The sequence below is a fragment of the Mirounga leonina genome, unplaced genomic scaffold, assembly GCF_011800145.1.
Source record: "Mirounga leonina isolate KUSES-001 unplaced genomic scaffold, KU_Mleo_1.0 Mir_82, whole genome shotgun sequence".
In the NCBI taxonomy this organism is placed as follows: Eukaryota; Metazoa; Chordata; class Mammalia; order Carnivora; family Phocidae; genus Mirounga; species Mirounga leonina.
In genome coordinates this window covers 7,708,850-7,723,076 of record NW_023270825.1, presented here as the reverse complement: position 1 = coordinate 7,723,076, position 14,227 = coordinate 7,708,850, and the positions used below count along the sequence as shown (strand labels likewise).

The 14,227-nt window shown below is 51.7% G+C and overlaps 1 protein-coding gene across 1 annotated transcript in view; it reads left to right on the top strand.

The window, feature by feature from the left end:
• Positions 1–7,698, top strand: part of VRK1 (VRK serine/threonine kinase 1) — a 122,308-nt gene extending 114,610 nt beyond the window's left edge. The window contains exon 12 of the mRNA XM_034992892.1: positions 7,594–7,698. Coding sequence (XP_034848783.1) covers positions 7,594–7,683 — 90 coding nt within the window. The 3' untranslated portion in view covers positions 7,684–7,698. The remainder of the gene's footprint in view (positions 1–7,593) is intronic.
• Positions 7,699–14,227: the final 6,529 nt, after the last annotated feature.

Below are 14,227 nucleotides of genomic sequence, written 5' to 3'. Positions count from 1 at the left end.
CCCCCCCCCCCCCCATTCCCATAAGTTTAATGAGAATTACTGCTTCGGTTTACATAAGCAGGTGCGTGTGCACACCGTGTCTGATGCTTCTAGGCACGTGGTCCTCCATGGTGTCTGTGTCTCGTTTTTCCTGTCGTTCCCAGATGGGCTCCCAGTCCACAAACAGGGATCCTAACAGGCATGTTCTTAGTTATTCTAACATCTTGAAGTTGGCTGGCCCCCTGTGCCTGCTGTTGGCCATTGTGACACGTTGCCCCTGCCTGCCCCCCACGGATGTCATAACATGGGCACGGGGACAACCTGTGCAGGGCGACTGCAGCCTGGGAGAATGTTGGGGGCTGATAGCCAAGCCCTCTTTCAAGAAACGCCCATGATTAATGCCATGAAGGCAACGAGGTTTGGGAAGGATGGGTGCTGCCAACACCAAAAGCTGGTGCATGATTGCTGGGCCCGGGCGGGAAGGAGAGCTAGGAAGACTCCACTCCATTTATTTCACTAATCTTCTCCTTCTTCTGTGAGCCTAAGAGCAGAAAATAATTTTTTTTTTTTTAGATTTTATTTATTTGAGAGAGAGAGACAGAGATAGTGAGATAGAGAGCACAAGTGGGGAGTAGAGGGAGAAGCAGGATCCCCACAGAGCAGAGAGCCCGATTCAGGACTCGATCCCAGGACCCTGGGATCATGACCTGAGCCGAAGGCAGACGCTTAACTGACTGAGCCACCCAGGCGCCCAAGCAGAAAATAATTTTTAAAAAGAGCTGTGTCTAAACAAATCAAAAAGAGCCCTTTCAATGAGTATAAAAATCCTAAGTGGTAAGAAAGCATTTTGGCATTCATGGTGGCAATTTGCCCTTTATTAGGGACATACAAGACTGGTGCTCCTCACTGTGGAGTGAGGCTTGGCTTTGGGAAAATACTGTAGGGCCCCCGTGGGCGCCCTCACAGGGCGTGTTTGTGTCGTGGGGCCTGTAATCTGACCAACGTGCCACAGCCCGCATCTTCACCAACACCTGGCATAACTCGGCTTTCTAATTTTTGCCAGTCCAGTATGTGTAATGTGCTGTCTTTGTTTTAAATAGCACTTCTCAGATGACTAGTATGTTCCAGCATCTCTTCACATACTTGTTGGTCCTTTGTTTTCTTCTTCTGCACGTTGCCTGTTCTTTCCTTTTGCCCAATTTTCTATTAGGTCTGCTCTCTTTTTCCTCTCGATCTGCAGGAGTCTCTTGCACATTCTAGCTACTAACCCATTGCAGGCTTAGACATTGTGAATATAGTCCTCCCCCCACCCCCATCCCCTGGAGCTCTTTGGAAATGGTGGTGGGCCTGGTCAATTATAGGTTCTCACTGTCATGTGGAAATGATGACACTCAGCTTTCCAAATGACCACTTGGCCATGACCTGGCCCTTCAGTGCACCTCACCTTCTTCTAAATCAGTTCTTCCAGGAGCTGTGTTCTGAGGGAATGCTCATGAGACCCACTTGCAGCTGCAGAGACCGATGTGATTTAACTTCGCAATTACCTCTGTCTGCACCTCTGTGTGTCTCAATTAAGTCAGCTAGTATTTTCTGAATGTCTTCAAGTAGAAATTAGGTTCTAGGCTTTCAGGAACAAAGGAAGGAGAGCTCAGGCATGACAGAGGCTTGCAGATCCACAAAGAATAAAGTGACAAGATGCTCACCACCTGCTCCCAGGGCACCAAGCAGGGGTGGAGGGACAAGGAAGGCTTCCTGGAGGAGGCAGCATTGGGATGGTGCCTTGAGGACTGGAGGCATTTCTTGCCTTTCTTCCTTCCAAACTGTAAAGTCCTGAGGACAGTGACCACGTTGGGCAGTTCTGCTTCTTCTGAAGAACAACCATGACTCCCATGTAGAGAGAGCCCCGCCCTTCCGAGGAGGCCAGGCACAAGGACAGGAGAGACTGAAGCCCACACCCAGCCCTGGGGGCTGACCTCGACTCTGCAGAGATCACACTGAGGCTCACCGGGGCTCTCTGGGGATCAGTGACTTTCCTAAGGTCACTCACTCAGAAAATACACCCTCTGCACCCAGCCCCAGACTCTTCAGCGTGCTGGAGCCACCTCTGCTCTCTTGGGCAGAGCAGGCCTTCTCTTCAGTGGGGGTGACATCTGGTGCCGAGGGTTCAGAGTCACCAAACCCCTGTCTATCCTGAACCTGAGCACGCACAGGCCATGAGCCCCAACGCTTGGGATGACCATGAAGACTGAGCCTGCACTGTGGCCCTGGGGGGCGGTTCTCAGTAGGCAGGTGAGCAGTGGGGAACTCGGGGTTTGGCAGGTCCTGAGGACAGGCCCAGGAGAAAGAATGAATTCCATCCCATGTTAGTTTTCCCTTCCAAGAAGTCAGACACTCTGGAGTTTAGCATGCATGCTGTCTCCTCCTGTAATATTGTGGTAGAGAAAAATTCATTCATGTTAAAAAAAAAGTTTCAGGGCGCCTGGGTGGCTCAGTCGGTTAAGCTACTGCCTTCGGCTCGGGTCATGATCCTGGAGTCCCGGGATCGAGTCCCGCATCGGGCTCCCTGCTCGGCAGGGAGTCTGCTTCTCCCTCTGACCCTCCTCCCTCTCATGCTCTCTCTCATTGTCTCTCTCGCAAAAAAAAAAAAAAAAAAAAGTTTCAAAAGATACACATTGATAGAAAACACATTGCTGGGAATAAAAAGAAAGTAATGAATAACATTCCACATAATAGTGACTAAAAGCAAAATAGTCTTCAGTTGAGGTTACAAGTTGAGTTCAAATTGAAGGTGCTTTGTAATACTGTTAAAAGAGCTGTCCTTTCCAAGGGGGAAAATACTGTACTGTATTTTATCACAGGGTCCAAAGAGGGGGAAATTAAACAGGAGGAAGGGAGGACAGGGATGGCAGGTGGGTGGACGGAGCATGTGCCTGGGTCCATGCGCTGCTGATTTCAGACAGAAGCCACTGCAGAAATGCAGGGTTTGACCCAGAGGGACAGTTCTTATTCACAGTCACCTGCTTCATCTCTGCCCTCGCACTTCTTCTGATGCCGAAGGGAGCACCTCTAACCTGACCTCATGGGCTGACTCTGGGACCTTCCGGCTCACTCCTTACGTGGCTGGGCCGGTGGTGCTGTCCTGGGCTGTGGGAGGCTGGGGCACATGTCCCATCTCTAGTTCCCTATGAGCCTCGTGCTGCATGTGTCACTTCTGGCCTTGCTTGGTGCCCCTCCCAGGTCGGCCTGGACATCTCCATCATGCAGCCTCCAGGGGGCCCCACTGTGGGGCTGGTTTTGAGTAAGGCTGTGTGGCAAAGCCTATTCTATACTTCCCTCACCCTTGCTCACCTTCCATGCTAGAGGCTCAAAAATCCTGTTATTCCCTTTGCCAGACTCCCTTTTGTCATATGTAAGGCAGTGGTCCTATGTTCTAGTTTGGGATTATGAGATGAACAAGAAAACTTCTGGGAAAGATCTTCCTCTCTGACAAGAAGAGAGAGGTATATATGAGGAGTTCCTTTGGCTAGAGTCTCCTTTTTTGCTTCTTGGTGTGGATGCTGCAGTGTGAACATGTAATGCTTGGGGCAATGGCAGCCTTCTTGCAACCATGAGGGATAAGTCTAAAAACAAGAGCCAATTCACTGAGTGTGCTGAATCCCACGCTTGGGGTAGACATGCCTCCTAAATTTCTGCCCTCATGGAACTTGCATGCGTCCTTGTAGGGGAGATGGGAAGTAAGCAGCCCCCTGGCCCCCGCCCATCATCCAATTTTTTCCCCTCTCTGTAAATTTGATGCAGTTGAACACGGAAACATTGGAATCCTCACATTGAAAGGAGACTAGCCACAGGGTGGAAGGAGCCTGGGTCCCTGAGTCATACTTTGGAGAGGAGACACCTGCCAGCCAGAACCCTGCTTTGGGCTTTACAGGAATGAGCCATAAACCTCTATTATACTGGAGCCATGAGTCACTTGTGAGTTTGCTTTTGCTTGCTGCTAGGATTTCTTTAACTAATAGAGTCTTCTTGGAGTTTACCCTATTTCCAGTCTTATACTTGAAGGAAGTAAAATATTTCCTTTGAGATCAAGGCAGTTCAAGGTGGAGTTTTGGTTTATTACAACCCTTAGCATCCCAAGTGATTGGATTGTTAGGGTCTTCCCTTAAGACCTGTGGGGAGTGATCTTAGCGAGTAGTCCTGGGAAACTGGAGGTCTCCTGCCACCCTCCCTCCACCCCGACCCTAACACTCTGAGTCAAGGGTGGCATTTGAAAAGCAAAACACAAGTCCTTGTGGTCTCAGTGAAGGGCGTGGCAACAAAAGGGCAGGACAGGAAGCTTGGGCGAGGTGGCTTAGAGTGGCTGGTGGGGCATGGCAGAGTGCCTCTAGAATCAGTGTCCAACTCTTGGTTTCAGCTCAGGTTATGGTCTCAGGGTTGTGAGATCGAGCCCCGTGTTGGGCTCCATGCTCAGCAGGGAGTCTGCTTGAGATTCTCTCCCTCTGTGCTCCCCCAATCCTGATTGCACGTTCGCTCACTTGCTCTCTCTCAAATAAATAAATAAATAAAATCTTAAAAAAAAGACCATCCCCTCAAGCCCCAGTCAGCCCAGGAAGCACCAGATTTTCCTAAAGCTCAGACGGATTCCTGGCATTGCCTGGTGTACATCCCTATTCAGGCTTCAAGGGCGACAAGGTGTTGGTTTGCTTCCTGCTGGTGCAGAAGCCACTCCTCCCCAGCTTCTCTGGCCACCTGAGCCAGCTCCGTTCCTGCCGCAGGTCTGGCTCATCTTAAATCCTTCAGGGGCTCTCCAGGCAGAGGTGGTCAACCCTGGAGGGCATGGACTGGCTTGGGAGGGTCTGGAGGCCTGTGATTTCGCGTCCCTCTTCTCATCAACTTAGAGTTTGTGCCCAATTGCACTTTTCGTAGGTGGTCACTGCAGTTTCTCCCGTCCCTGTGCTCTTCTAGAATGTTGCCCCCTTTCTTCCAGAGGTGAAGTCTGATTCCCTTCCCCTGGAAGCTGGCTGGGCTTGTGTCTTTTTTCCATAGAGCTGCAACAAAATTACCATGAACTGGGTGACTGAAAACAACAGAAATTTATTCCCTCACTGCTCAAGGTGTTGGCAGGACCGTGCTCTCTCTGCGGGGCCCGGGGAGGAGCCTTCCTTGCCTCTTCCTAGCCTCTGGTGGCTGCCGGCAGGCCTTGACCTTCCTCGTAGCGGCCTTGCTCCAGGCCCTGCCTCCGCGTTCGCATGGCCTTCTCCCACTGTGTCCCCTCTGTCCCTCTGTCTGATTCTCCCTCTCCTTTACGGACACCAGTCATACTGGCCCGAGGGCCCAACCTACTCCCGTATGACCTCATCTACCTGATTCTGCAACGAGCCTATTTCTAAATAAGGTGACCTTCTGGTGGCTTTTGCGGGGACCCTCTTCAAGCGGGTACAGTTCGTGACTTGAAGGAGGCAGTGGAAGTGATGTGCTGCCCGGTCGTCCACCTTCCAGCTTGTCGGCTGGATTGCTCATGCTGGAGCCCTGTGCCATCCCCATGACGATGGGAGCGGCATGGCTGCCCGCGCAAGCCCAGACCTGTCCACGTGCACAGACCTCCCGGAGAAGGCTTGAGATCATGAAGAAGAGAGAGAGAAATGCCTTGCTGGCCCCAGAGGCTCCAGCCCTCTGCCATTCCAGCTCCAGCCGCTGCCATCTGACTGTAGCTGCACCATCGGTCCCCTTGGCCCCACCGTCCAGCTGAGCACTCCCAAATTCCTGGCCTGCAGAACCAGTGGCAGACAATGTCAGGGGCTGAATTTTGCGCCTTCCTCCAAGTGTGTTTGTGGCAGCCCCGACCCCTGGATGTTAGAATGTGACGGTCTTTGGAGTTAGGGCCTTTAAAGAGAAAATTAAGGTTAAATGAGATGCTAAGGGTGGGTGGGCCCTAACCCAGTCTGGCTGGTGTCTTGATAAGAAGGGGAGAGACACCAGGGATGTAGATGCACAGAGAGAAGGTAGCCGGTAGCTGTCTGCAAGCCAAAGAGAGGGCTTGGGAGAAACCAACCTTGCCAGCACCTTGATCTTGGACTTCTACCCTCCGGGACTGTGAGAAATAAATTTCTGTTGGTTAAGCCGCTCAGGGTGTGGTGAGCTGCTGAAATAGCAGCCTGAGCAAAGTAGCAGCCGCAGAAGGTGATCGTCGTCGTTTTAGGCTGCTACGTTTTGGGGGCATTTGTTATGCAGCAAGGGTAACTGACAGACTATATAGAAGCAAGAGGAGCTAAGGGGAAACTCTCGGTGATCCGGGGTTCTGCTCCTGGCTCTGCCATCACTGCCCTGGGTGGCCGTGGCCAATTCTTCTCTCCTCTCGGGGACTTGGTGTCCCTCTCTGTAGAGAACGGGCACATCACATGACGTGTAAGGTCTCTCACAGATCTGTGAGGCCCTGACTTTCTGGATGAGCCCTGGGAAGGAGTGAGTTCAACAGGGAACCAGATTTGCGGCCTTGTTCCTGGAGACTTGGCTGGTTCAGAAGACGTTTGCCGAGAGTCAGTAACCTAAGAATGACACCTACTGCTTGAGAAGCTCATTTCGTGTCAGATCTGCAGCGATCTACGTACATTATCCCGTTAAATTAAACCGTCACAATCACACCACAGGGAAGGGGTTCTTTTTATGGCTAAGACAGCCGAGCAGAGAAGTCCGGTGACCTGCCCAAGGTCACACAAGGAGTACGTGAGGGACCAGGGTCCTGACCACAGTCTGTCTGACTCCCAGGTTCACCTTGTGTCCTCAAGTTGAGACTTAGGGCCAAGGTGGGCGAGTTTCATCTGTCGCCCCCATTAAAGCGGTTCCTCTGCCTGCAGGTGGTTTCGTCAGCCTCACCCGCACATTAAACTGGCCGTCCCCACCGCCGCCGACTCTCCCAGATGGAGGGGCAGACACAGGATCAGGCGACTGTCCAGCCATCTGTGCGGGGACGGGGTATAAATGCTGTTATTGTTTCTTAAATAAGAACAGATAGGATTTGTACGTCAAGGCCAAGTGAGGGGAGAGGTGCCCTTTGAGGTCTTCTGCGGGCCAGACCCAGGACAGGTGGCAAACTTGTCACTTGATATGGAATTAGGCCAAGTCGAAGTTCAGGTTGAGAGACTGCGGTTCAAGTTTCCATTCAGCTGTCGGGAAAATGAGCTTGCCTTATGAAGGCCGCCCCCCCGCCCCCCTGTGGCCACTGGGTTCCCCTTTTCATTTTTAAGAGCAGTTTTTGTGTCTGATGGCTCCTTTTTGATCACAGCGGCACTGTTCAGTAGGGTGATTTATGACGTCCTGGCTGCCCATACAGAATGTTCCTTTTATCAGCGGGCTGGTGTTAGATGCCGAGGACGGCCTCTGTCCTGGAGGGGTGGGAGCGGGGCCCGAGTGAGAAGCTCGTCTCCACAGTCCTGTCCCTGTGTAATCTCGCCATCTGGGCACTGGGGGGTAAAACCCTGAGCCCCGGGAGCTCCTGAGGGCTAAGTGCTGTCCTGGGACTCTCCCAGATAGTAAGTGCTCATCGAATGCTAATTCCTTTTCCCCCACTCCTCCCCCTGGGGAGTGACTTATTCATTTTTACACTTGCTTATTCAACAGGAATTTATTGAGTGTCAACTGTGCTCCCGACTAGTGCACAAGACCAGAAATCCTCCCCTTCCGTGGGGGAGGCGGACCATGGACAAGTGAGCAGGTGAGGCTACTTGGAGGTGGTGAGTGCGATGGGGGGTAAGAAGAGGTGCTGTGTTAGAGCGGGCTGGCACCTGGCCTCTTCTCGGGAGTGGAGTTCGATGCTCTCATCTGCGGGACCTCCCACAGCAGGGCCCTTCCCCATTCCTTCCTGGAATGGCTTTCTTATTCTAACAAGAGAGTGTCTGGCAGTTTCCCTTACCTCTGTCAGGAAGGCTCTTTTTTCCTTTCTACACCTGTTCCAAATTTCAATTACACAAAATATCTTTAACACACAGTTCCGCCAGATTCCTTGGGGTGGGGGGGAACGGTGCTGTAAGTATTCATAATGTGTTTGCATTATGGAATAATTATACATAATTGCTCTGCCTTGTAAATAACTATAAAACATTTACCAGTCTCGACAGTGGGAGAAACCGTGAAGCTGCCTTCTCCCACAGAGGATGCCTTGGTGGGGACATGCAGGGACATTGGCTATCTTTGCAACTCACTGGGCACTGTGGTTTTTTTTGCCCAAAGGCGGAAGCTTGGTTATTCCTAAGCTGTCAAAATCATGGCTACTTATTGGTTTATTTTTATATATTCTGATTCTCTCCCTTACTCCCCACACATGAATTAAATGCCCACGATGTGCCAGAAAGTGGGGACCTAGGACAGTCATAACGTACTGCTTGCCGAGGGCACATACATGCACACATCCCAGGCTTCTCTCCTTTAATTGTCGCCGATACCCCATGGACCAACTACTGAGATTTTATTCTCATTTTCTAGAGGAAGCACCAGGGGCTCATGGGGTTTAAGACAATTGTCTAAATTCACACTTTCTTCCTCCACCATCTTCAGAAGGAACCAGCCTTACCAACACCTGGATCTCCAACCTCTGGCCTCTGGGACCAGAAGACAATACATTTCCATTGTTAGAAGCCGCGGTGTGTGGGACTTGGCTAGAACAGTGGTAACTGACCAGTACATCTGGGGACCTGCCCCACCTGCCAAGGAGGGAAATGTCGTCACGGTGGTGACTTGACTTGGAGCATCTTGCCTAACACACACACACAGGCTGGGCCCTTGGTGGATGGTTTGTAAGGGCCCAACGCTAACTCATTTCTCAAGACATGTGGCACGTGGGCCAACGGGCGCCCAGAGGGGGAAATGACAGACCCATGACTGCACAGCACAGAATGAGGGGACACAGCATCGTTCTCCCCAGCTGCCGCTGTTTGTCTCCTAGTGTCTCACGGGCTGTGTGTCGGCCCCTTCCTTCCTCCCATGAGGGGGAAGCCACCTGGGGAGGCCACTATGCCAAGGTCAGAGTTGCTGGTGCACAGAAACGGCTGGGTCAGGTGGGTAGGTTTGCTAGTTCCTGGCAGTTACGATGTGACAGCCCACTCTGAATGGAGGGTCCCATGTCGGCTGGCCTGCTGCAATGGCCAGACAGGGTGTATTCATTTCCCGTGGCTTCCACCACAACTTACCACAGACTGGGTGGCTTAAAATGATGAGAATTGGGTGCCTGGGTGGCTCAGTTGGTTAAGCGACTGCCTTCGGCTCAGGTCATGATCCTGGAGTCCCGGGATCGAGTCCCACATTGGGCTCCCGGCTCGGCGGGGAGCCTGCTTCTCCCTCTGACCCTCCCCCCTCTCATGTGCTCTCTCTCATTCTCTCTCTCTCAAATAAATGAATGAAATCTTTAAAAAAAAAAAAAAAGATGAGAATTTGTTCTCATGGGCCTAGAGGCTAGAAGTCCTAAATCAAGGTGTCAGCAGGGTCCAGGCTCCCTACGAAGGCTCTGGGGGAGGGCCGCCTCGTGTCTTCCAGACTCTGGGGGCTCTTGGCCTTCCCTGCCTTCGGGTGACATCTCTCCGGTCTCTGTCTCTGTCTGCACATGTGGTCCTCTTCCCCGTGCCTCACTGGGTCTTGGGCCTCTCCCTCAGCCTTTCTCTTATAAGGACCCCAATCTCTTATAAGGACTCTCAGTATGATCTCATACTGAGAGTCTCAACCTAATTACATCTATGAGGACCCCTAATTCTAAGTAAGTTTCCATTCATGGGTTCTGGGGGTTAGGACTTAGACATGGCTTTGGGGACACAATTCAGGCCACCACACAGGGCGTGGACCCTTGCCCCTGAGTCCATTCGATGTCCAGTCATACTGCCTGCACCCTCCTGAAACAGGGACAAGAAGGAGCTGGTCGTGAGTCACTTAGAGGAACTCTTATGGCCCCTGAGGAGAAGGACTGTTTGTGGTTCCCAGAGGCCCCCTACACAACCCTCCACCTGCCTTCCCCGCCCCTCCGTGATTCGGGGGCAGCCTCTTAGACTGGTCTGGAACAGCCCCGTCTTCTCTAACCCTGAGGTCCCCAGACTGCCTCAGCTCATGGCTCCCTCCGTGTCTCAGGACTCCTTCACAAACTCTTCCACCAAAGAAATACCCACTGGTTCTGTTTATTAAGTATTAGGTCCAGACAACCTGATACATATTCATGTCCTAACAACTTAGTAACCATTTGAAAGAACTAACAAATGTAAATTAAAAAAATGTATTCTTGTTTTATTCTTAAATAATCACAAATGCTTCCTAACGGGCTTTGTGCCCCGTCGCGCCCTGCACCACATGCCGAGCCCTGTGGGCACCAAGTTTGCATCCCCTAGTTATTTGCGAAGCAGAACATCTTTTTATAAGCTTGTGGCCTCTTGGTGTTTCTTCTTTCGTGGAAACCCTGTTCAAAGTCTTCCCTCTTGGATCGTTTGTCTTTTCCTCACTGATTTGTAGATGTTCTTTATATACGTTCTGATTCTCTCCTTTGGCTGGTCATATGGCTGGTCAAATACCTTCTCCCAATGTGCTTTGTCTTTTCACATTCTGATGGCTGCCATGTCAAATCCGAATGCAGTCTGAATTCGTTCTTCCCACACTTGCCCCCATGATCAGGTTGTCCTCGTGCTAAAGCCCCTCCGCCCTGACTCTTCCCCACCTCTCCCAGCTGTCTGGTTCCTCCCTCCTTGTGGCCCACTCCGCCCTGGACACCCTGGGGTTGTTTGGTTTCTGGAGGCCCCCAGCTCATTTTCATCTATGACGCGTGCACAGTGCTGCACCCCCCGGCCCCCCACCCCCGGTTCCCTCTCCCCTGGATCCGCTCCTCTGGGAACTCACCTCTGCCCATATCCTCCTCCTAACCGGCTCAGCCCTTCACCCTCTACTGCAGCCCCCGGTGACTCCAGGCTTCTGTGTCATCATAGTTTGTCACCATCCTCGTGATTAATGTTGCTTATTTACTTGTTTTCCAAGGCGTGTCTCCTCCATCAGCTCCAGGACAAGGGACCATTTTGTCTGCCCACTGCTCTTTCCCCAGTGCCCAGCATGTAGCCAGTGTTTGCCCTGGGCCCCTGGCACAGCCCGCCCACCCCCCACCACCACTGGGACCAGTTGCCCAGGGGCAGCCCTGAGCCCCTGTGTCCTGCAGGGTTCTCAGCCTCCAAGCCAGTCAATCCCATCCCACACCTGGGCACACAACTGAAATACATCAACTCACTTGTTGCCAAGGGGGAGGAACAGGCAGCCCTGGGCCCCGTGCTCTGCATGTCTGAGGCCTGGCAGGGGAGACCTCCTCCGGGGGCGGGCTGGTGGCAGGGAGGGGTGATTGCATGCCCCCCCACAGGAGGAGATGGGTTGGCTGGGGGTACATTTGCATGAGAACTAGGCATAAGGGGGAAATGAGCAGGGGGAGCAGTTGTCCAATTGGAGGTCTGGGATTTGTCTTCAGCAAATTTTCTCTGATTTCCCCAAACACTTGAAATTAATTAGGTGGACCGGAGCCTTTGCGAGCCTCTCTCGGTTGGAGTCTCACCCCTGCCAGGGTTGAGTTTGGCAAGCCTACTGCAGGAGGCCTGGATTTCTCACGCTGCCCCAGTCTGTCTTGTGCGTCTGCCGGCTCCTCACTACACTTCTGTTGAGCTGGAGGGAGCCTCCTATGTAAGGCTTCCTGTATGTGCGCACCTGCCAAATGCACAGCTGTTGGGTGATTCTAGGCTCCTGTCCTTCTGGGGCCAGAGGGCTGGGCTGTGTCCCTGGTGGGAGCGGCTGTTCCCACTGTCAGGCATCCTGCAGAGAGGCGGGGACATGAGGGCTGGAGAGGTGGACTGCCCACTGAGGTATTTGCTCTCCCTGAGCTTTCTGGGAGGTCGGGCTGGACTTGGAGGTCGTGCACTCCCCTGGTGTGGGCTGGGTGGCCCCTGGGCTTGCAGATGGGAGCGGCACTCAGCAAGGCTCGTGGCACCGAGATCCCGCTACCTCGCAGCAGATGTTCAGTTGTCTCTGTTTTGCCTGGGGCTTTCCTGACACCTCGAAAGAGTGGTAAACCTGGAATTAGCTGTGTCGGATGGAATCAAAGCAGGAGCCCCTCCCCAAGGCCAGAGGGCACCATGAGCAGTGACCACCAGGGGAAAAAGTCTGCCTGCAGGAAAGTGACCTCCTTAGTGCTATTGGCAGTCACAGTTGTGACATGGTGGCTTCCCGTGAGCCCCAAAGAGGCATGACACAGCAGCCGGAAGCTGGTCAGAAATGCTGGGGCAAGCTCATGGCGCACACGTGTGTGCGTGTGCGTGCGTGTGCGTGTGTACAAGTTCCTCCATGTGTATGTGCCGGCTCAAAGTCAATTTTAACGAAGGTTTTTACAAAATAATTTAGAGGTTTTTTGGAACAGGTCACGCGTTTCCAGTGGTTCCACATTCAAGAGGTGGAGAAGAATAGCAGTGAAGTTTGCCCTCCCCTCCAATTTGTCAGCCATGCATCCTCTTCTTAAAGACAAGCAATGTCCCCAGCCTCCTGTGTCAGAAACATTTGACGAGTGTACAGTCACTTGTATATATCCCCTCTTACCTGATGGCAGCATTCTGTACCTTCTGCTCTGCGCTTTAATTTTTTCGTCATATATTTTGAGATGATCTCATATTAATGTGAGGCCATCATATATATTGAGATCGTCATATATATTGAGATGATCTCATATTGATGTTGATGTGTAAGGGCTTTCTTTTTCGGATTAAAATAGAGTCTATTGGTGAGTCTAGCAATCAACTTCATCAGCTCCCTGTTGCAACATTTAGGCTGTGTCTTATCTTTTGTCATGATACAGTGGGCATTGAATGCAAGAGTGACCCTGTTTTGTCAGTACAGGGTAGGCTGTGGCAGAGCCAGTGAATCTCACCTAATAATCCGTCCGTCTTCCCACCCGCCCCAGCTCCCTTGCAGCTAGGCGTGGTCATGTGACCATTCTGTCCCAGGGGCTGTGAGTAGAGCCATGTGAGCGACTTGGAGCAGAGGCCCTGAAAAGCCCTGGATTCCCTAATCTCTTTCCCTCCACCATGGCGACTGAAAAGGTGGAATGTTCTGGATGGTGAAACGACACGAGGGTGGAGCCTCTGTCAGCCTGGGTCCCTGAGGGACCCTGTGGAGCAGAGCCTCCTGCAGACCCACAGTGAACATCGTGATATTTTCCATGAGCAAAATCAGACACTAAGGATTTAGGTGGTTTGCTTTGGCCTAATTCACAGCGAGGACCAATATACAGGTATTTGTGACATCGAATTTAATAAGTGACTTTTAAATGAATGGTTTATCAAGCAGTTTCCCAGAGAGGCTCCTTGGAACCCATGGACCTGCGGATGCAGACAGGAATTCTTAGAGCCGCCCTGGGCATCTGCATCTTCCTGCCACCCCAGGTGGAGTATGGTCCTTAAATGACCCCTTGCCACCAGACCTCTCATCCCCAGCCGAGAGCACCTAGGTGTTGTGCACCCTGTCCTCTTCTCTCTCCCTTTGATCCCAGGGGAGCTCTGAGGTCTTGCCAAGAAATTCAGTTGTACTAGACTCAAACATCACAGGAGGGCGTATATAATTGTGAACACCCAGAAATAATCTAAATGCCCAAAATAGGGAATATAGTCAGTAATTTATGACATGAGTTGAAACAGCCACTAAAAATGAGGTCAAAGAAAAAAAATAAAGGAACAGGTCCATGAGATTTTTATTAAGAGAAAAAATAAAGCAATTACAAACTAGTACTTAATGTGTAATCCCACTTACCAATATAGATCTCTGTGTAGAAAATGTGTACTATAGGAACTCGCAAACCCTGTCCCTTGGGTCCTCTCCAGTTTTGCTGAAATACAGTCTTTGATTACAGTTCTCTTCCTCTCTTGCATCTTCAATTCCCACCAATGTGCTGAGGGCTCCCCACCGGGCTCCTCGCTAAGATTTCAGCATTTGCCAAATGGTCACTCCGTCCCTGCCTTCTCACACCTGCTCTTCCTCTGTGCTGCAGTCTTGGCCACTGGTTCTGCCATTCCACCATACACTGGGGGATCATCCAGGGTCTCTCCATTTTAGAAATCTAACCAGTTAACCAATTTCTTTGGTCATTTCTAACATCCCTTCTATCTGTCCCCACTCTGGATCACTTTCAGCACCTTGTCTTGGCCCTTACTTACTATTTCATACCTGAAAGATTACAGCAGCCTCCTCCCTGGTCACCTGCCTCCAT